This window comes from Nipponia nippon, unplaced genomic scaffold (genome assembly GCF_047370975.1).
Source record: "Nipponia nippon isolate SJK-2023a ecotype South Korea unplaced genomic scaffold, ASM4737097v1 scaffold_5, whole genome shotgun sequence".
NCBI lineage: Eukaryota > Metazoa > Chordata > Aves > Pelecaniformes > Threskiornithidae > Nipponia > Nipponia nippon.
Genome location: NW_028262369.1, coordinates 26,344,616 through 26,366,260, shown reverse-complemented (window position 1 = coordinate 26,366,260; position 21,645 = coordinate 26,344,616). Strand labels below are relative to the sequence as shown.

The 21,645-nt window shown below is 51.3% G+C and overlaps 1 protein-coding gene across 5 annotated transcripts in view; it reads right to left on the bottom strand.

The window, feature by feature from the left end:
• Positions 1-57: 57 nt before the first annotated feature.
• The window catches only part of SSBP3 (single stranded DNA binding protein 3), a 54,230-nt gene continuing 32,642 nt past the window's right edge, over positions 58-21,645 (bottom strand). For 2 of the 5 annotated variants that reach the window (XM_087730302.1, XM_087730305.1), the window contains 14 exons: positions 17,858-17,947; positions 9,816-9,896; positions 9,014-9,073; positions 6,840-6,906; positions 6,657-6,733; positions 3,673-3,737; positions 3,518-3,566; positions 3,159-3,194; positions 2,890-2,944; positions 2,307-2,377; positions 1,692-1,770; positions 1,415-1,443; positions 1,127-1,228; positions 58-546 (listed from right to left, as the gene is read on the bottom strand). In XM_087730302.1, coding sequence (XP_087586428.1) covers positions 517-546; positions 1,127-1,228; positions 1,415-1,443; positions 1,692-1,770; positions 2,307-2,377; positions 2,890-2,944; positions 3,159-3,194; positions 3,518-3,566; positions 3,673-3,737; positions 6,657-6,733; positions 6,840-6,906; positions 9,014-9,073; positions 9,816-9,896; positions 17,858-17,947 — 891 coding nt within the window. In that variant the 3' untranslated portion in view covers positions 58-516. The remainder of the gene's footprint in view (positions 547-1,126; positions 1,229-1,414; positions 1,444-1,691; positions 1,771-2,306; positions 2,378-2,889; positions 2,945-3,158; positions 3,195-3,517; positions 3,567-3,672; positions 3,738-6,656; positions 6,734-6,839; positions 6,907-9,013; positions 9,074-9,815; positions 9,897-17,857; positions 17,948-21,645) is intronic. The other 3 variants (XM_087730306.1, XM_087730303.1, XM_087730304.1) reach the window with 3 other exon arrangements.

Below are 21,645 nucleotides of genomic sequence, written 5' to 3'. Positions count from 1 at the left end.
AAATAGAAGGGAAAAAAAAAACCCAAAACCAAAAAAACAGGCCTTCTGAACGAAAACCACCATTGTAAACTGTCCAGTTTATTTAAAAAAATGACTACAACAGAGACAACATGAGATTTCATATCTAGACTAGCTTCCTGGTGTCGCACGGCACAAACATACAACAGGTTCGGTTTCTGTCTTTATTTAAAAGAACAAAGCAAAGAGATCGGAGTTGGGTGCTAGAGGCTTCCGTTTGTTTCCAAAAAGAAGTGTCATGTACATATATAAACCCTTCCGCACAAAGAAGGGTCTTGTCATGTCTTGAAATATTTTAAGTTTTGTCCTTCATGTTTTATGGAATAAAAAGTTCAGCCTTTTTATTGCATGAAACTAAACCTGGGGTTTTGGCCCCCACCACGCGTCTCCCTGCCCATACACCTAGCTTCTTCTTCTTCTTCTTCTTGCATAATTCGTTGAGATCCTCCGAACGGCAGCTGACTCTCTTGATCCTGGAGAGGAGGAGGGGGAGGGAAATCACACACTCATCGTCATGCTGGGGGAATACTGGAAGAGAGACAGAGCCAGGGTGAGAAAGCAGGCGGGCCAGACCCCCGGACACCGAAGGGGGGTGCAAAAGGAGGCTGATGACAACTACGCAGCAACCTAATTGGATCTAATAAATCAGGAGGAGAGGATATGCTGGAGACTCGAATTTATCAGGGCATAATCTACTCTGTAACTTGCATTTCCAGGGACAAAATCAGCAGAACAGTATGGGGTGAGATGCAATTTAAAACAAATAATTAACATGCACATGTGTATATGCTGCTAATAGAGGAAGAAGAGGAGGGGTGTCTGCAGTCATGCACAGCGCCTTGAATCAGCAAGGTCAGCACAGCTGGCTGCAGCTGCGCCAGCTCCTCTCCATCCCGTGGGATCCTCTCCCCTCCCTTGGTACAACCCCGTCCCGTCGAGGACCCAAGCTTGCACCCACAGAATATTTCCTCCTCCCCACTTTCTGTCCTGGAGCAGCTCACACACATCACAGCCCAGGTCCAAAAGGCACCCACCGCCAAGCCCACCTGCCCCAGTGCCGGGACGCCCCAGGGAACGTCCCCCCGTCCCCAGGGGGGCACTCACTCACATTGTCATTTTGGAAGGAATGGAGAAAGTTGCCTCCCAGCTCCCCGTCATCTCTTGGAGTGCCCGGGGGATTGCTAATGCCACTTATGTTGTTTGGAGAATTCTGCAGGAGATGAGGGGGGGAGGCGATGAGCAGGTCCCTGTGCCCCCCGAAACGCCGTGGGGGCAGGACGCAGCCCCAGCTGCCCCAGTCACGCCCCCCGCGATGTGTCCCCATCCACTGGGGTCACACCGGCACCCCAGTGCCGAGAAAAGGGGGGACCACACACCCCCTCTGCAACTCACTTACTTTTGGAAGTCCATCTATGTCTCCTGACCCTGCGCAGGGGGGACACAAAAGGAGAACAGCCTTACTGAGCATGCAGCAGTGGCCCCCGCGCCTCCTTGCCCTGCTCCCCCCAAGACCCTGCTTCTGATTTCCAGTCAAAGGCTCTGCTTCGAGCAGTGGTCCAAACCGGGGGCTGACCCCGGGACGGGAGCAGGCACTAGGATGCTCTGCCAGCATCCCTGGGGAGCGAAGGCACAGTGGGGCTCCCCGAGCCGCAGCCCCCCGTGCGGGTGCTCACCTAACGATCCGTTCATGTGATGGGGCTCCATGCCACCCATGCCGCCCATGGGGCCGTCAGAGCCAGGGCCCATCGGGAACTGCGGAAGAAAAAGCGAGAAAACCAAAATCAGCCACAAAACCACCCCACACGTCTGCCACGGCCCCAGCGGTTCCTGGGGACCATCCCCTCCCTAGCCATCCCTCCGGAGAGGGGAGAGAGGAGGGACACATCCACCCCCGAGGCTGCGGGGCACATTGGGGCCCATGGTCCTGTGGGTTCACCTATAACATTTGGCCGGACAGGCGTGGGCAGACCCAGACCCGTGGCAGTGCAGAGGGCTCCCTCCAACCAGTATTTAACGAGATTTAAGTCTGCCCGTATCCCGCAAAACACAGCATCTCACCAGGCACACAGCTGCCGCCACCTTGGCCGGAGCAGCAGGACCGCCGCTCTCTTAATAAGCATAAAAAATTAACAAAGTCACCGAAGAGTTAATCGCTTTTTGATGGTTTGTTTTATTTCTGTTTTGTAACAAATGGCTGAAATCAATTAAACTGCTTTACTCTGAACTGATGAAGTTAATTATGATTTGTTATGGTATCTGATATGTAAATTATTAGAAAGCAGACTTACATTCGATCGACTGCCTGCAGGCGGTACTGGATTAATCATTGTGTAGATGTTGTCACTTGAATTTGTTGAATCTGTGGAACAGTGAAGCCCAATAAGTCGGGTGATTAATTCATTTCTTAATTAAAACAAACTCATGCCACTTGAACTCATTCTTTTGTATTTTATCACCTAAAATTCCCTCTAAGTACCACCATTTTCTGGCTAATTTGTATTTAATGAAGATCCACAAAGTTTTTAATCACAGAAATTCAACTGTGAAAAATAATTCAACTCCTGGCTGGGAAGCGTGGGGAGGTAATTCCTCGCCATGTAGCACTCCTCACCTCCCCACTTCCCTGAGCCCTGCAGCATCCAAATCTGTAGGGGGATATAGGAACATCCCCAAATGCCATCCCGAAGCCAAGTGGCCCATGCCGCTCGCTCCCCGGAAAGGCAAAAGCTACATAAATTGGTTATTGCTGGTTGGACAGGGGTTGCCTGTGCTTGGCGGCGCAGCCCCAGGGATGGGGGTCTCCTGACAGGGGAAGTGGCAGGAGCCCGGGAGGGCTGGCCCCAGAGAGGGGGGGTCTTGGGGGACTCCTACCTGCGGGACTGGGCATGATGGGTGTCCCTGGAGGACCGCCGCCGCCGGGCGGACCCTGCGGAGAGACAAAGCAGGGCTCAGCCATGCAAACGCGAGCATCGCCCACCTCCCCACATTTTGAAACACCTCCCCCAGCTGGACCTTGCACCCCCCAACACAGCCCGGCCACCCCAAAGGCTCCAGTTCCCCCCCAAACCGCATGTGCTCCCCAAGCCATAATGTCTCTGGACCCTGACAACAGGATGGACAGATGGAGCAGGAGGACTCACCACGTATGTACCAGGCGATGAAGAAGAGTATGGGATCTATAGAGAGAAGAGAGCCAGGTTCAGCTGTGGGGTGCATGAGGGCTCCCATGGGCTGGACCCCAGCAGGGCACAGCTGAGAGCCCCCGCTGCCTCCCCAGCCCGGCCAGGATGGGGGTCCCAGGGCCCAGCAGCCCCCACAGCTGCACCCCACCGCAGGAGAGCAGCACAGGAGCAGGGCTTAGGCTTTAGATGCAGCGCCTAAACAAGAGGCTGGGGAACCCCCCCTCGTCAGCAGGATTCAGCTAACAGGGAACTGGCCTCATTTGCAGGATGGTCCCCAAACAGCCCCACTCTTTCTTCAAGGACTGCAGGATACTCACTGAATTAGCACTGCTGGGGTTCGGCCACGGTCTGCCAGCACCCGGCCCCCTGGGGTCAAAATTAAACAGGGAAAAAAAAATATTGTGTTTCTATCAGTAGGTCCCACAAAGCCCAAGTCAGCGGCCAAACATGCCCAGTGCAGGGTTTGCCTTACATGTTAATTCCAGGCATGCCGGGACCTAGGGAGTTGGGTGGAGGTCTCATGCCGCTGCCGTAGTTCTGCAATGATAACCAAGGGTCAGTCTACCGTAATGGGAAGGGAAACCGGAGAAGACAAGAAAAGGGAAAAAAACCCCAACACACAAACAAAAAACCAAGAGGGTTAGTTTGCAAAAACGAGCTTTAAAAAAAAAAATTAGATGATGATGAATGTAGAGGCAATTAGCAATTGCGTTTATAAAAAAAAAACAGGCAGCTGAATATGGAAGGGAGCCAGGCTGAGCCCCAAAGTCTTCCCCCCTCCCCCTGCCCAGGTCTCTGATGTCACGCTGGTGGAGGGAAAACAGCCCCCTCCCACCTCTGGGAGACAAATCTGCCCACGGCCCCCAGGCACCAACAACAGCCTTTTGGGTTTGTCTTTTTATGCAGGAGAAAACAGGGGCAGGAAGAGAAAAGGCGGCATCGCTTGGAAGGTTATTGCTGCAGCGTAAGGATGGGAAAAGGCTGCATGAGCTCCCCCCGAGATGGAGCATCCCCTGCTCCCAGGATGACGGCTGGAGTAGGGAAAACCAAGCCAGGCTTGTTTTCCCGTTGCTTCCAAGCTCTCTGCTACATCCCCCGGAGCAGGTCTGCAGCCACAGGGAGAGAGCGAGGGCAGGCAGCCCCTCGGGGCTCCTCTCCTGGCTTATTCCACCCCAGCTTAGCCTCCAGCTGGGACCAGGAGCCTCAGATCTGTGTCCCTCATCTCCTAAAACCAGCTCTAGTACAAAGCCAAGCCCAAGGCAGCGAAGGAAGAGGAATCCCCTGAATGCCGCGCTCCATTTGGTCTGCACTTTGCTCCCTGTGCCCTCCGGGTGACGTGCAGCTGGATTTAGGTCGCGCTGCCACTTCTCCCCTCCTACTTTCTCCCTGCAATGCATCTTTTTGGGCTGTATTTCTGCCATTTAGAGAAAAAATTGCTTGGGCAGAAGGGGGAATGGCTGGCCACTTCCTATTTTGCAGCTCCTCGGAGTGCTCCAAGCTGGATTTTAAGTGCAATACTTCAGCGCTGTTGATTTTTCCCTGGATTTAAGGATGCACCGGAGCATGGTACTCTGCTAGAGGGCATTGCCAAAGTTTGTTTTGAAGAGGCAGAAAAGGGTTTTCCCCAAACAAATTACTGGCAAGTCCTTAATTGATGGAAATTCCAGCCATTTACACTGAATAGCAGCATTAAACCCCTTGTTTTAAAAAAAAAAAAAAGCTCAGCATTTTTAATTGGAGCTGAAAGGCTGGAAAACGAAGCCATCTGAAAGATGCTCAGGGAGGGTGGGGAGGGAACACAGCTGTGCCGAGCAACCTGGATGCCGGGCTTTGGCAAGCTCTGGCAAGACACCGCTGAAAACCAGTTTGCTACAAACCCTCTTCACAGAGGCACCAGCAAACCTAATCCCGGCTTCTGCAGAGCTAAAACTGGGACTACTAAAGGGAAAAAGGCAGCGGTGATCGGCTGCAAGGGATGATTCATCATCGGTGCGTAATAAGTAGCTGTTGTCAGGACGCCGGGATGTCCTGGCTGGATGCTCCGCAGCCCTTTGGAGTAATTTAAGGAGTATTTGGGAAAGTCCTGATGCAAAGCTTAAACAAAAAAAAAGTCCTGGGCACACAAGGCGTGAAGGGCTGCTGGGCTTGGTTCGATATTTTTGGTGGTTGCCTGCGCTCGTTCCTGGATGGCTGTGGGGAGGCAGCGCCCCGTGGGTGCCAGATTGGGAAGCCCAGCACTTCCCTGGGGGAAGGCTGCTTTTTAAAAAGCCTCTCCCTAATGTACGTACACAGGGAACGGCACAGTCAAAAATAAAGCTCTGAACATTTCACAACTCCTGCCGGCTCCCAGAGCCGCCGCCATCCCACGCGGCACTGAACGCGCGCTTGCGGCTTCCAAGTTTCGCGGTGAGCTTTGCAAGTGGGAAGCGAGCAGCCTCCCCCAGGCAAACCGCCACCGCTCTCCTTGGCGCAGGCCGTGCTAACAAATGTCATTTTTTGTGGGTGCAGTCCTCCAGGAAAGGAGGATTTTAAGCAGAGCAGCAGCACTCAAAGCATCCCTGGCTTTGCTATTGGAGGGCCTGTCCGTGAAACGATGCTCATGCAGGCTTTTTATCCCCTGCCATAGCATGGCTCTGGGTGCCTGTGGAGACGGCCGGGCATCCCTGAGCAACATCCTCAGGCTGGTGTTAAAAAGAGATGACACAACTCCCTCTTTACACAATATTTGCTTATCTCAACAGTCTCCAGGGGAAAAACAAAACAAAACTCCAGCGCACCCGCTCATCTCTTGACAGACTCTGATCCTCGCGCTACAAACTCGACGTAGGCGACGATGCAGAGAGGATAAACCTCCAACCAAAATATGGTAATCTGGTTTTGAAGTCTCGTAGAAGGAACAAACAGGAGTGAGTCAACAACAAGCCACTCCGTAAAGTGAATTAACGGAAAGACAGCATATATTAACCCAGATCTGCTTAATTTCAAGAGTTTACTCCCCTTTCCTGAAATAGAAGCTCAAGCAGGCAGCAGGAAGGGCAGCCGGAGGGGAACCTCGCAGAGGAAAGCCTTATTCCCCTGCTAAAGGGATCTTTGCCATTTATTTTTATTTATTTATTTTCAATGCAAGCCTCCTTTCCCTTTCCTGCTGTTAGGGTCGTAACTATTTCCCAGGCAGGCAGTGTAATGCACTCAAAGGCTGCTCCGACGTGGCACTAAGTGCCATCCCCTTTGACGGAAGGGCAGGAGGGAGGTTGCAATACCCTTAATGAGCTCTGAAGATCTCACTCATGTTAAAAGGAGGGATTTCCAGATGCAAGACTAATGTAAAACGCATTAACACTAATGGGGGGACAGGGTGTGTGGGGGGGAACTCCCAGTCCTTTGAGTCCCAGGAGGTTGTTTCGATGGTGCGCGGCGTTTGCCGAGCTGTAAGATGCTTTTTGGCACTGGGCTTACCTGCGGACCGGGACCCATGGGGCCCATCCCTCGCGGAGGATTCATCCTTTGCATGGGGCCGCCCATGTTAGGGTGCCCTGTTGGGAGGAAAGCAGGGGTGTTACATGGACAGCAGCCACTTCAGGTCCCAAATTAACAGCTAATGAGAAACATTAACATTCAACCCTCCTCTGCTGGGTTTACCTTGCTGTCGCGTGGGATCCATTGAATTGGGCAGCAACGGCTGTGTACCGGGAACGGCACCCGGGGGCTGTGAAAAAAAGGGAAGGAAGATTAAAAAAAATAATAATTGCTAAAATGCAGCCGACAGAGATAGATTTGGGTTGAGGCTTTAGGCTTTCAGGGGGCTCCTCGGGGTGCTCCCTGGGATGCACCGCCCCTCCTGCCACAGCACAACCTGCGGCTGCCCAAGCATCCTGCATCCCGTTGCATGCCACATCCTGGGCATCTTCTTACAGCGTCTGGGTGTTTGCCTCCCCTTTCATTTCGCAAACACTGTCTAAAAACCAAACAAGGCACCAGTGTTTCCTCCTCTCCCAGCAGCCTGCGCGCTGTCAGGCTGCCGTATTTTAGGGGAGTGGGGGAACGCCCGGGCTGCATGAGGCAGAGGCATCAAAGCCGGCAGGGGAAGGAGATGGGCAGCGTGGCTCCCCAGTACTGACACAGCGCCAGGGCCAAACCACGCAGGTTGCAGGGCTTCATTGGCTGCCAATGGGGAGATGCTCCGTTTGCAGCAGACCAGCATTCAGACCTGTCCCCACACAGGCAGGAGGGGAAGGCGGATGCTCCCCCTCCCCAAACCCAGCTCTGCTTGGGCAACGCGGCTATTTAAAGTTCAAAGGCTGCTCCGAACAGATAAAGGGGGAGAAAAATGTAGATACCATCTGCCTGAGGGAAGCAAACTGTAAACAGTTTTGCTACAGCACTGCCTTTTATTTGAATACCGACACAGACAGATCCCACTGCTGGAGCACAGTGTAGGCACCGGGTGTGCACAGCCATGCCGAGGCAGAATCTGCCCAGTTCCAATTTTTTTGCAACTTGGAAGCTGGCAGCAGGAGGAAGATAAACCGGGGGCGTTGTAGTGATGGATATTTACACTTCTGTTGCCTGACCTTCCTGCCTGCCTATTTATTCCTCTTGTCCCTCTGGATGTGACCATAAGCTTGCCAAGCTCTGGGTAGGTACAAACCTGTGTTTTATATGTGGTGTTTGGAGGAAAAAAATGACATCTTTCTAATTAACTTTACCCACTCCTGGATGCTTGACCCCGCTGCAAGAGCAGCCACCCCAAACGGGTCCCCTGCCTCTCCTGCCTGCCCCAGCTCATCATGCTCACCTCCAGCGGTGCTCACGACCAGCCTGGGGACCACAGCAGGATGAGGGCCCGTTAAAACTGCCCCATGAGAAGGTGCCATTGATTAATACCTTGCTAAACCAGCCACCAGTGCCCTGGGTGGGAGGCTCTTCCAGCCCAGCTGGGCTTGGGGGTCCCACATCAGCCCCCCCTTGAGTTTTTCTCAGCTACATCTCAGCTGTTTCACCATCGTTTTGCAAGTTCCAGTGCTTCAAGTCTCAAATCCAGCAAGCACGAACACAAAGCAAGCTGCTACATCCTATTTCCTGACTATTCTGCTCTTTCTGCTAATAAGAGCTATATAAATATAATGTTATTAGCCAAAAAACAAGCTCCCAAGACAATTTGTGCACAAGTCACCTTTGCTACTCAAAGGAATTACAGGTTTCCTTTAATTTCCCTTTAATGACAAGTGACCTGTGGTTCAGTCATTACCCTATGGATCTGCACGGCATTGTTGGGAACGAGATTAATTCCTCAACCAAAGGCCACGCGTTCAGGCAACGCGTGGGGTGGAAGCCTCCGTCCCTAAGGCCAGAAACAAACTGCCCTTGTTTAAGCTGGGATAAGAGGATAAACCCTACCCAAAAAATTCAGCAGTGACCTGCCCCGCTTGACCCCGCCGCTGATCTAAGCGCTCGGTCAACCTAGCAGCAGGATTATCTCCATCACTTTAATTTTCTGCGATTGCAGGGAAAATCCAGCCGGGCAGCGAGCCTGCGGCACAGCACGGCTATGCTGAAAACACCACAAATAAAAAGTGGCACATGCCCCACCACTGTTCACACCCTGGATACACCCAAACCTCCAAAAAAATTAAAATAAAATGGTTATGTGACACTTGATGCTCCAGCATCAAGAAAACAGAGGATGCCTGAGGGAGGTGATGCCTCCCATCCAAACCCAAGGAGCGTTTGCAGGACACCTGGCCTTTGTCCCCCTCCCCAAATAAAAGCCATCCCCAGGAAACCCGCCGGCACGGAGCCCGGGAGCGCAGTACCTGGTTGCCCATCCTGATGGGGGGCCGGGGACCTCCGGCGTAGCGCGGCGACATGAACGGCTGCGGGGACACAAAAGGGAGGTCAGGGCCAAGCTGCAGGGAGGCAGCACACTCCCCACGCACGCTGGTTAGACTGTACACACTGGTTTTGGTTTGGTTTTTTTTTTGTGTTTTTTTTTTTTTTTTTCTGGAGACATCCTTTTTAAAAAAGTTAAGTTTCAAAAGAAAAATAAAAAAAAGGTGTCCGGAGTCCATTTTTTAAACATTTTGTCTGTAGATTTATTGTTTGAGAGCGTTTGACATCGGCAATACTAGGTGAGGCTGTTAAAATTAGTGCATGGGAAACCCTGAGTGTTAGATACTGTTCAAGTTTAAATATATATATATTAAAAAAAAAAGTGGCAAATAAGCACATACAGACACGCACACACAAAAAAAACCCCCAATGCTAAGTACTGAAAAAAAAGAAGAAAGACTTAGTTACTTTTTTTACAACTGCTGCTACTAACAGAAGCTTAAAAACCCACATCAAGTTAAATTTCTCAGGCTACCTTGGGAAGGTAAAATGGTCTGATACCCACAATTGACTTCTCAGTCTATTGACAACTGCACATCCAAAAAAAGAAAAAGAAAAAAAAAATGGGAAAAAAACAGTATTTCACTTCGGAGCTGGGGTGCCTGGGGGGATGCTCCCCGGGGGAGCGGGTACCCGCTGGCCCAGCATGCTTATAGAGGGGAAAAAAAAAAGGCAAATCGAGCGCACGTCCCGGTTCACAGCCCTACCCATCGCTAGTGTCTTTACCTGACTGTGGGGTCCCATCATGCTGTTAGGATTGTGGGGTGGAGGCTGTGCGTGTGGCGAGGGCTGTGACCCAGGCGGTCCCTGTGAGGTCAGACAGTAGAAGGAGGTTATAGATTAGCACATGAAAGCGCAGAAAGAGCTAAAAAAAGGATTGACGGGTGGACCTGTTTTGTCAGGGAGTCAGTTCTCCCATTTTTAATTTTTTTTTTCTTTTTTTCCTCTTTTTAATTTGAGTTTCTACTCATTTGTAGCTGAACAATGAATAATGATATATGCAAAAAAAAAAAAATTAAAAATCAGAACATCTGTCAAAATACAGCAGCCACATTGACAGTAAACGGTCCGGTAGTTCAACCAAGTCTGCAATGATAAACACACAGGGAAACACTTCGCAAGGGCGTGCAACGAGGAAGAAAAAATATGCAGGAGAGGACCAGAGAGGTTGGGGGAAATAAAAAAACACCCCCAAACCAAAAAAAAAAATATCATTTTTCCTCTCTTATCCCAAAGGTTGGAAACACCTCCGGGGTTTTTTTTTTTTGACCGTGGTTCACTGGAGGTGCTGGAGCGAGCGCAGAGGACGAGGAGCACGTCCCAGCTCGCGCCTGGGCAGCGTTTGGCTGGCACAACCGGGGCTGCATCGCCAGACTGTACGGATGCAACATCCTTCCTCGAGGTGGATTCCCTAAGGATGCGAGTAAAGTGGCTTGCGAGCAAAGAAAGGATGTCTAGGGGAAAAAAGGAGAGATTAGTCGGTGCAGGTTTAAGGCTGCAATGCAGCAGCCGCTGACATTTTGGGCTTGAACGCCCACTTTTTTTCTTTAAAATTTCCCTTAAAAGCACAAAATGAAAATTTGCTTGGAAAAACCACGAGCTCAGTGCAAGAATATACCGGTGTGTGTTAACGCAAGGAAAAAAAAAAAGTATTTTTTGAGTCAAAGGAGGTGTAATTGGTAGCGAAAGCAAACGAGCTTTGTCAGTAGGTGATGGGAAGCGACGGCAGGCTCCAGGACTGGCGCCGGAGCAGATGTTCTCTACCTGCCTCGTTACTAATTTCAACAAGTGTTCGCCTTCTAGCTGCTGCCAGCAATGGCATGGTTTGTTACCATGAGCAATTTTCTTAATTAACAGACATTAATTAGCCATTTAGCAATTTTGCAAGCATTTGTTTAGCAGCTTTCCTAAACATGAATACCACTGTGATAATGGTACTGATTAGAGGGTCCCCTAATTAACAGTACAGGGAAGGAAAATTGAAATCACATAAATTAAAAAGGGAGGGGAAGTTAATGAAGGCAGGACATATTTGCACCTGCAAATCTTTTGTACAGTGGAAACTTGAGTGCAATGTAAATAAAGTAAGAGGGTGGGTTTTTTTTCCCCTCTTTTTTTTTTTTTTATTTGAACGGTTCAGCGGCGAGATGGAGCCAAGCAGATTTAAACCAACAGCCTCCTGCCAGCCTCCCCGCTCCAGTTGCTGCACCCAGGGAAATGAAGTCCCACCATTTACACCACCATTTATTCTCCAGGAGCCAAAGGCAACCAGCCCCTGCCCCTCCTGCCTCGCAAACCTTGGCTGGAAGAGGTCACAGCACCTCAGGACAACCCTCCCGGTGCCCACACAACTGCATTCTCCATCCATGTCCCACCAAGAAGAAGACAAACCTCTGTGGTCCAACTGTAGCATCAACCACCTTTAGCGGAAGTCATCTCCATGCATGAAACTTGACTTATTTTTGCTTCTGGGGTGGCTAACTCTGTCTGTGTGAATGCAAACCACACTGGGGGAGGCAGCGACCTCCCACCACCAAGGTCATGAAGGACAGCACCCCTCAATGAGGTCTGGCCACCACCAAAGCCCTTCCTACACATCACAGCTGCAGGATTTGGGGTAGGGAAGATTGGCAAAGGTGAACGAGCAATGAAACCAAGTGGAAAGGACAAACCAGGACTTGCAGAGGCCAACCTTCAAGTCCCATCAACGGAAGAGTCAACAGGTCCTCCACAACGCCTGCCTTGCTGGGCCACAAGGAAAAGGTTGTTGTTATCCAGGTACTGACTGGACAGGCATGCAGATCCCATCCTGAAGTTACTAAACCCCTGACGTCCTGCCTCTTGTATCCCTTGGCGTGTGAAGGTGTGGAGTTAACAGGTATCGAATGCATGGGGGACATGGCCACCTACATGCACCCCGGCTGGGCCCAGAGGTGAGGCTTTGGGGCTGCATTTAAAGCCTTCGGAGCAAGCAGCGTTTGGTTATTGTACAAAAAGCATCTATAAAAGACATGGCAGCATTTTCACTGGAGAAAAATCCCCTGCAGCAATTGGATCTGGAGAGCATCAGTTGTTTGTGCTGCTGAAATGCATCCTCCAGAGCGTGGTCGTGCCCCGCTGCCCCAAGGCTGCACCTCGGGATGCTCCAGGCTTGGTGCCGTGCTTTGCCGGCCAGCAAGCATCATCCTCGCCATCGCATTATCCCATGTGGAACTGCTCCCAGCAGAGACTTCTGGATAACATGACTGCAGACGCCCAGCTCGTGCAAACGTCTCAGCAGGCAGAGAGGAGACGAAAAGGGCTTTTTTCTTTTCTTCTTCATTCTTTTCTTCTTTTTCACAACAGCAAGGAGCAGCAGCATCCGAAATGCTCGCTCTGGGCTGCAACCGCCGCAGCCCCCTCCCGCGCCCCTGCGGCACGGCCGCGCTGCTCTGTCAGAAACGCAGACCCTCTGGATATTGTTATCTCCATAAATATTTGCAGATGTTTCAGGGCCGGGACCTGCATTCAGCCGGGAACGCCTGCTGGATCGGTTGCTTTTTCGCACGGGTTTCCCTCACTGCAGAGGAAGCGGCAGATGATCCCGATGGATCACGGCGGTTGAGACAAGTGTTTTGCAGAGATGACATGTGGGCTCCAACCAACAGAACAACCCTTTTTTCTTAAAAAATGTGTATTTAGCAGTTATTAACTAGTGCTGTTACAAGAGAAGGCTGAATGCACACACGGTCCTGCTTCCTCCGCACCACCTCCCTCCAGATCCCAGATGCCCGAGTGCTGCACACCCTCAGCAGAGCTCCATCCGACACACCGTGCCGGGTGAGCAGGGCCTGCTCTGCAGTTAATTCACTTTCATCTCATGACCAGCACTCTCCCCAGCCAAAGAAACCCCATCATCTCTCGATTTCTCATTTTTTTCTTTTTTTTTTTTTTCTTTTTTTTTTCCAAACTGGATGCCTTGCACGGGGCGGTTACTCTTCACCTTCCTGTAGCTGCCTCAAAAAAACCCCAACAACCAACCCCAAACAGCTAAAATGGTGTTAGAGGAAACTGTTTCCAACAGCTCTTGCTGCCCCAACCTCCTCTCTGCTTCATTTCCCCCCTCCCTCTACATTATGGGGACTTTAAAAGCCCAACCTGGCTGGTCAGAAGACTGAAGTTTGCTGCTACCGCTGCTTTCCAAGGGGAGTTTCCAGGCGATCAGGTTATTTCCACTCCGTCTTTCACAAGCTTGACTCCTCAAACTTCTTGTAAAATATTAAAGATGGAAAATGGCACGAGCGATCGTAGCTCTGCGTGTGTCAATTTATGTTTCCAGCGTAATTCACCACAAATGGATCGTGTTTTATGGGCTACATACTTTCAGCTAATGGGGGAGTTTTTCTATTTAAAAACATTTTCAAGCACCTCTGGGGGTGGCAGAACAATGCAGGATGGTACGAGAAGGCAAAGCATCACTGCCACGAGATACCGACAATTTAGAATTAGCAATAGGAAGGCATCTTGTGTTTAAAAATACCTGCCCCTGCCTAACGGTTTTGACATTAGAAAATACTAAAATATATTAGATGGATATTAATTAAAGATGTGCCTGGGTTTATTGGTTAGAAACTGTATTCCTACCGAAGGAGAGAGAAGTTTTGCAAGTTGTCAACAAAGAAAAAAAAAGATATCCCTGAAGGAGCCTTTAGGAGAGATGCTCCAGGTGCCCTCGGAGAGGAGGACCATGGCCACCTTCCACCACATGGTGCCGGGTGAGGACTCAACTGCACCTTCCCGAGAGAGGGCAAGACAAGGCAAGGCAGGGCAAGGCAAGGCAAGGCAAGGCAGGGCAAGGCAGGGCACGGCAAGGCAAGGCAAGGCAAGGCAAGGCAAGGCAAGGCGGGCGAAGTTCCTCTGCAGACGGCGGAAGGCAGCCGTGGGCAGGAGCTCTGCCTCGCCTGCAGCTGGGGCTCCCAACTGCAGAAGCCTGGTTTTAAGGAATATGTTAAACACAAGCTCTTCAGGAAACAAACCCATGTCAGCTGGAGCCAAGAACAGTCACCTCCATCTGGCTGGAGCACCCGAGAGAAAGTTGACTGCAAATCCCACCATATGCTCCAGACGCTCGGTACAAAAGCCTCGGGCATCCTACTAAACTTCCAGAAAAAAAACTTTCTCTGATGCTTGCTTTTCCTTTCCTCCAGCTCATAAGCCACCTTCCTTCAAACCCTGCCTGGTGCAAGGCTGACATGGAGCTCTGCCCTGGGATTTCGGGAAGGGCAGCTTGGTTTTACAGCTCTTGTGCCACCTTGCTGGAGCTGGCTGACCATAGCTGGTGGCACCTGTGGAGCGGTGGCAAATCCCACTGAGATGTCAGGATAGCTGAGCAGGGGGAAAATGGTGGAATCCAAGGAGGGAGCAGGACAACATGGACCCTTCCTATTGCCCCTGGCTTTACCATCCTCATTCCCGTGGGCAACCTTACCCAAAGAGATGCACCCCAGGACGCAGGGAGGAGAGGTGGGGAGGGCAGGGGGTGTCAGGGGGAGCCCCCCGGGCTCCAGAGCCCCCCCGTCCTACCCAGCTCCCGAGGTCTCTCTGCATTAGGGGGCAGTGTGGGAACACCGAGCAGCCGGCGCTTTGTTTTGGTGCATCTCGGTGCCGAGCTGCTGATGCATAGCTAACGCAGCCGCCGACATTGATTTATGGTCAACTTTCCATTTCATCAGCGTGCAGGGTATGGGGCGGTGTGGGGAGTCTGCACTGGGGAGATGAGGCACAGCCGCAGTGGGGGGCTGCTGACTGGATCCCTCCCCCCCCCCCCCCCCCGTTTATTTAGTGGTAGGAAAGTGTAGTATTAATTGCTTTCAATTTTTGATTTTCCTTTCTACATTTCCCTGGCACCCCCCTGTCCCTCCTTTGAGGGATCTGCACCCCGGCATCAATCCAGCTTTCAAAACAAAAGCAGGAACGCCTCCGATGACCTTTACGAGGATGAGCAAAGGGTTTGTTTGCTCATCTCAAAGGGACAAAGAGAGAGATTTAAATAAAAGCATCTACCCACGCTGGCAATCAACCCGGCCACGTTTTGTCCAGAGCGCAGCCCAACACTGTGCCACCGTCTGGCACCATGCAATGCCCCGGCAACCCAAGCATGGCCAGGGCCTTTCCTTTCCCATCGTTTTGGGAAGGTTTTGGGAGATTCTGCAGGCTGTGTTTCCTTTGGCCTGCAGCCCCAAGGTCACTGCTGAGCCCCAGCACAGGGAAGGGCTCTCCCTGTAAGACAGCAGCTGCGAATGGGCACTGCAGCCTGGGCTCCTCCTCTCTTCTCCCCTTCCCAGCATTTCACTTCGCCAAGCTCGCTCCCGTGGGTTTTTGGGCCACTAGCTCCCAGGAATAGTCCGTATCATTTTTTCCCTTTGCCAAACAGCGGCACACATCTGAATGTGCAGGGCTGGAGGCGTTCATGAACCCCCAGGGCAGCAGCATGGGGTTTCTGCAACCTGAGCTTTGCTGGTGACTCCCTTCTCAGCTCCCGGCGTGATGCTCCACCATGCCAGGACAGGACCAGTCCCTCTAAAACCTCTCAAAACCCCATGCCTACTATCCTCAGGAATATCCCTGGAGGTCCCTGGTACCTGCAGTATGGTGCAGAAGAGTGAGACGCCGAAACCAAGCCCTCTCCGTCCTCCAGTCTCCTGGCACAGGGAAGGCACTGGCTGGGGTGGTACCACCAGGAACCTCCCCCACTCCCACGGCTGGCATACCAAGGGTCAGGGAGAAGTCCTTTGCATCTCCTGTGAACTTTTTGGTTTTGCCCTCTTAAGTTCAGCACTTTAATTTCCTACAGAGATAAGAAATTACCTCCAAGCTGTAACCGGCTTGCTGCTGAGCCACGAGCCCACCTCTGCAAGGGCTGATCTCCAGCACCTCCCAAAGCTGGAACGAGCTCCAGCACCCGCAATAAATCAGACAGGCTTTCATGCAGGCGATGTTCAGACTGTGTTAAAAGGTGGGATTTTTCTTCTCCCCTCCATCCCCAGGGCTGGGAGGAGAAACCAGATGTTGGAGGGCTTTCAGGAAAGGCAGGCTCTTGAGATGTCACATGTGAGCCATATGCATCGGCACCCATCCTCTCTTCCCTTCGGCAGCTCCGGGGACGGGCAGCATCCCCGCACACAACACCTGCACCGGTGCCATTACTTTTACTGGCTTTTCAGGACCCCCCTCCAAAGGTCCTAAGAAAGCAGGGCTGCTTTTGAGCCCCCCTTCCCCAGCGGCTCCTGGTCCAGCCGCATGAGAGGCAGGGAGCTAGGATGGGTTGTTTGCTCATGAATCGGACCCTCAGTGCAAAAATGCTACAAGAGGGCAGAAAGGAAAGCAGGGGGGACAGCTTGGAGGCTGTCAATGGGAAGAGTCAAGACGGGAGCATGCACAGCACATCTGGGGAGATGTGATTCCTCTTCCTCACCTTCCCCTCTCAGGGAAAGCCAACCCATACTCTTGAAGCCTTGCCCTAGCTTCGTGCCAGTTTTACAGCCCTTGCAGCTCTGCACGAAGCAGGAGCCCCAAAGGACAGTCAGCTTTGCCGCGGGGCGAGATCAGGACTTTTGGAGACACATTTGTTGGAAGCAGCAGCTTGGCACTCGAATTGCTGGCAGCAGCTATGACCTGCGAGATAGCATCTCTGCTGTTGGCTTCACCCCGTGCCGCCAAGCGCTGCTACAAGATTCGCCTGTTTTAGGGTTCCCGATCAATATTGGATATTCTTACTTTGTCAGAAGCATGTTCAGGAAATGGGATCTCTCTAAAAAAAAAAGACAGGACCCTCCTTCCCCCTTCCTATACACACGCAAACGGCGATATCGGGCTCAGTTATCACCACAATAAATCACAAGTGCCTTATCGAGTCTGCCCTGTCTACTGCCCAAGAAGTTCTCCCATATACAAATCACAAGCCCAGATAAAAAAAAACCAGCATGCCAAAACAAATATTCCTTTCAACTCTTATCCCATTTGTTACACGAACAAGTGTTTCTTCCTCAGGAAGGAAGATTTTAATGCACCGAGAGCTTATGCCGCTGCAAACCAGTGTGGCTCATGCCGTGCAAAGAGATTCCAGAGAAATCAAAAAAAACCCCACGGTTCAAGTTTTGAAAACTCCTTTTCTGCGTGCTTGTCGAGATCCTTTCCATCAGCGTCACTCCAAACATACGTTGTCCCCTCCTCAGTCACAGCTCGGCGCGGGAGAAGGAAGGAGCAAGGGGACTTTGGGGACTTTGCTAGGTATTTGCTTACAAGGTGCCTCCACTGCATGCAGGGACTTGGCTGGAGCTGGCTCCTGCTTGCAGCCGCAGCCAGCGTTTGTTAATGCTTTCAGTGATTGCATTTGGAAAAAATCAAGCGGTTAACCAGAGGGGGGGGGAAAAGTTTCAGGAATCAAAATCCAGAGTGTTTTCAATTATGCACGTCTGTTAGGACGGGAGAACAAATACAATTCCAACCCAAATACAAACCAAACAGCTTTGGAAAAAAACATTGGTTGTAAATACCCAGTAACCTCTTCGAGCAAGAAAGAAATTTGCTTTAAGGCCACAAAAAAATAGAAAGCAAACGTGGAAGGACAGCAGAACACAAGTTATTCCTAGACAGGTCAGCTACACGGGCATGCTGCTTCCCTAGCATCCCCTTGGAAAAAAAACACAGGCACGACAGCGCTAACACCCAGAGCGTAAGCAAACACGTGCGCGGTGTGGAGGCGAGCATCGGGAGGACCGGCAGCCTACCTGGAAGAAACCCGGTGGGATGGGGCCCCCGGGCATCCCGTCGTTCGGGGGAATGTTTCCAAGCACGGGACTCGGGGCGGCAGCTGCGCTCTGTGGGGAACAAAACCATGACAAACATGGTGGGTTTGAGTTGGAGTTAAGAAAAAAATACATTAAAAAAGCCGTCTCCCCTGCCACACCACATTCAATTAGTGAGTTACCTCCAGAGCCCCGAGAATTGCTCCCCATGCCCCGAGCATCTTTCCCCTACAGGGGAACAAGCAGAGGATGCTCAGAGCCAGAGGGGTAGCGGCCTCTGCAATTCGCCCACGGAGAAGATGGCCGCACAAAACCTGGGGATAATTCTGGGGCTTATTTATTCATTTACCCAGGCATTTAGTCTCGTTAATCCACCAAGGAGCCTCATCCAATGCATCACTTTGAGGCAGAAGCTGTTTTGAGGCTTTTTAAATGCTTTTCTTACCCCACCTCCCCCTGTGCACTCGCCAGTTTCGTTCTGTCCTCCGAAAAAGATGCTTCCCTGACCTCACCAGCACACCAAGGTTTTATTATGAATTTCCAAATTCATCGCACCCGATCTGTGGGTGTCACTCCCGCTCACATGTCCCCAGGACAAGCCACCTGGGCGGCTCCAGCCCTGAAAAGGAGGAATGGGGGTGGACACGGGGTACCTGGACACCCCGCTCGCTCCTGCTCAGCATCTCTGTTTGTATTTACTTTCTTACTGCACTGTGGAATTGGCAGTGCTGGGAAAGCACCAGCATGATGGGAGGCTCCGACCCAGAAGGAAAATGGTAAGAAAAAGATTTTTCCCTAAAGACAACTGCCGGCAACATGTCCCTGCTGGGTTAGGAGAAGCACCTGTGCTGTTGAAGTGCACTCGTTTACCCACCACCAAATGAGCCCCCATTCCTGTGGCAGTTACAAGGGAGCCTCAGTGATATTAATTGGGTTTGAATCACTGAACTACTCCCTCCACAAATTTTTATGATGGACTTACTTACCCACCTAAAACCACGAGGCAGGGCCAAGGAAAATCATCCACCACAAAAAAAAACGGTGGAAAATTTTCCACCAAGGCAACCCCAAAGGCAGATGGAGTATGTGTGAGCCTGCTCAGGCTTGGTTTTACCCCAAAGCCTGGAGCACCCTGACCCCACCAAACCCTGCATCCCAACAGCAGCCGAGCCAGCCCCGGCCCCCGGCTGCATCTGATGCAGCAACAAGCACAAGATGTGAGCAGAAGGGGGAAGCCAGTGTGTCAGGCCTTGGGCAACCCCAAAAATTAAGGATTATTATTAAGGACTAAGGCTTGCCAAGGTGGGACCCCAATATCTGGTTGGGAATCTCGTTATTCTGGATCAGAAAGCCTTGCAGAGGCAGGAGAGCATCACGCTAACCGCTGCCTTGTGCCTTCCCAGAGGCCATCCCTTGTGCCCCCTCCATCACGCCCTCCGTCAGGAGCCGGCGTGCAGGATGTAGGATGAAGGCCAGGACCACACCAGTGCAGTGGTTCCTTTTCCCACCCCAGCATCTCAGAGCTGCAAGCGCCAGAGATGACAGTGCAAGCCGATACCCCAAAAAGAGACCCCCTTCCTGAAACAACCAGGGTACGCCTGCGGCTATGGGGTCCTGCACCCCTAGCACGGCCCATGCCATGCTCCCCCTGTTCCCCTGAACAAGGCATCCCAAGCAGCCTTCCCCACATCGACAGCAAAGGCCAGATCTGAGTGTTTTTACAGTTAATAAAAAAAAAGTCCTGGCAGGAAAAATAAGCCTGCCCGTTCCAGGCTCTTTTTATACATCAGACGGCAGCAAAAATAGACGGGAGAGGGAGTGAACCCAGTTCTCCCCCTCCCTCCATCCCCCCAAGTGGGTCAGCTATAAAAGTAAAACCAAATCTTAATCCAAGGCCATGAACATATTGCAGTTTCTCTGCAAAGCAGATGACGGTTCTTAATGCAAAAATATATAAGACCGAGCCCCAAACTGCAGTGAGCCCATTTGGAATTTCCTTTATTAAACCCTCTATCACGCAAAACGCTTCTCTCCCAAGGCGGCGAGCGCTGCAATAAAGCTGCCAAGGTGATATTTTATGGTTTCAAGAGATTTCCAACACACCATAATCCTTCGCTGGGGGAATCTCCCAAAGCGAAATGGATCCCGAAGCGGTGGGGAGTGAGGATGGACACGTATTTGGGGATTCAGGGGTAAAGTACACTGCCCTCCTCCCTCCCTCTGCAACAGGGAGTCGAGGGAGGAGGGCAAAGCAGCCAAAGAAAATCTTGAAGCAAAATGCCCATTTTTTTGACAAAACCACAGAGTATTTTTCCGCGCTAAACACCCCAAAACCTCACCTATGCCTTCGTGGCATAAACGGGGATTTAAAGTTCGTCACACATGTGGTGTTTGGCAGAACTCAGTAATTAAAAACCCACAAGTGCCCTGAGCATATTGTAGGATGGGAGCCAAATTGGTCAGCCCTTGATGAATGATTTACAAGGCTGCGAAGTGACATTTTATTTCTTTTTTATTCCCCTCCCCATCACCGCCGCTAAGGTAAACACGGAGGCACCTTTAGCCCTGCTGAAGCGATGGGAGCGCAGCCGCAGCTGGAGCAGCTCTGCAAAACCCTGGGGATGTGCCAGAAAAGGAAGAAAAAGGGGAAAAAAAGACAGTGGGAATAAATTTCTCAAACCCTCAGGGTGAGCACCCAAACCCCAAGGGCTTTCCAGCACCAATTTCCAGAAAACCAGGAATTTTTGCCCTCCCAGCTTCCCCCACCCAGCTTAATTTCACCATTTTGGTTAAGAAACTCTTTTTAAGGACTCTGGAGATTTCATCTGGAGTTTGCCTGCCAAGCCCCTTTCACTGGGCAAATATCTAAGCATCTCCAAGCCTCCCTGGTGCAGGCAATGGGCAAGGCAGAGATGCCCAAGGGGCAGGCAGGAGACGGGCAGCGCCAGCATGGTGCAGAAGCACGAAGCCTGCTGTGCCACTGTGTCCAAGCTGGTGCTAAACCAAAAGCACGTCCAGCCACACGAAGGTCCCCGTTGGCATGTGACACCCCAAATTTCCTTCCACCAAAGCATGCTGGGGACCGCTGCCGGAGATGAGCAAGGACAGCTCTGGCACAACCAGCATGTCGGCTTGTTTGCCTTTTATTAGATGGTAAATTTGCTCCATGCTGGAAACAAAATGCAGTTCCTGGGGCATGCATATATACACACACACACACACACACACACATATATATGCATTTTTTTTTTCCCCACATACGTTGGATTTTTCCCCTTTTTTGGTGGAAGCGAGTGGAGCGACGACAATCTGGATCGCTGCGTTTCGCTTCCAAACCGAAGCTCTCAGTTAACACACCAGCTCGGTACGCCAGCAGATGCCGTCTAAGCCTTTAAATCGCACACTAATTGCACTAATTGAGCTAACAGTCTCTGTTTCGTCTCCCTACCCTGAGTCAACCAGCGTCTTCTGGTACTGCTGTAGAGATCCAAGCTGTTGACTGTAGTGTTATTTTGTCAGCCATTAAACGATTCATCAGAGTCATTAATTGATTTATTACCGCTGCCTGCGAGTATAGCTTTGCAAATAAAGAAGGATGGAGGTCAGGAGGCAATGGAAATCGGACAAAACAGCACAGCCAGGAGCTGGGCACTTGAATTATCAGTAGGAGCCCGCTTGTGCAGGACCGCTGGCATCAGGTTATGGGGGAAAAACAGGGGAAAAAAAGAAAAAGACGTGCCGTTTGGCTGCGCTGCCAAACCAGTTAGGTT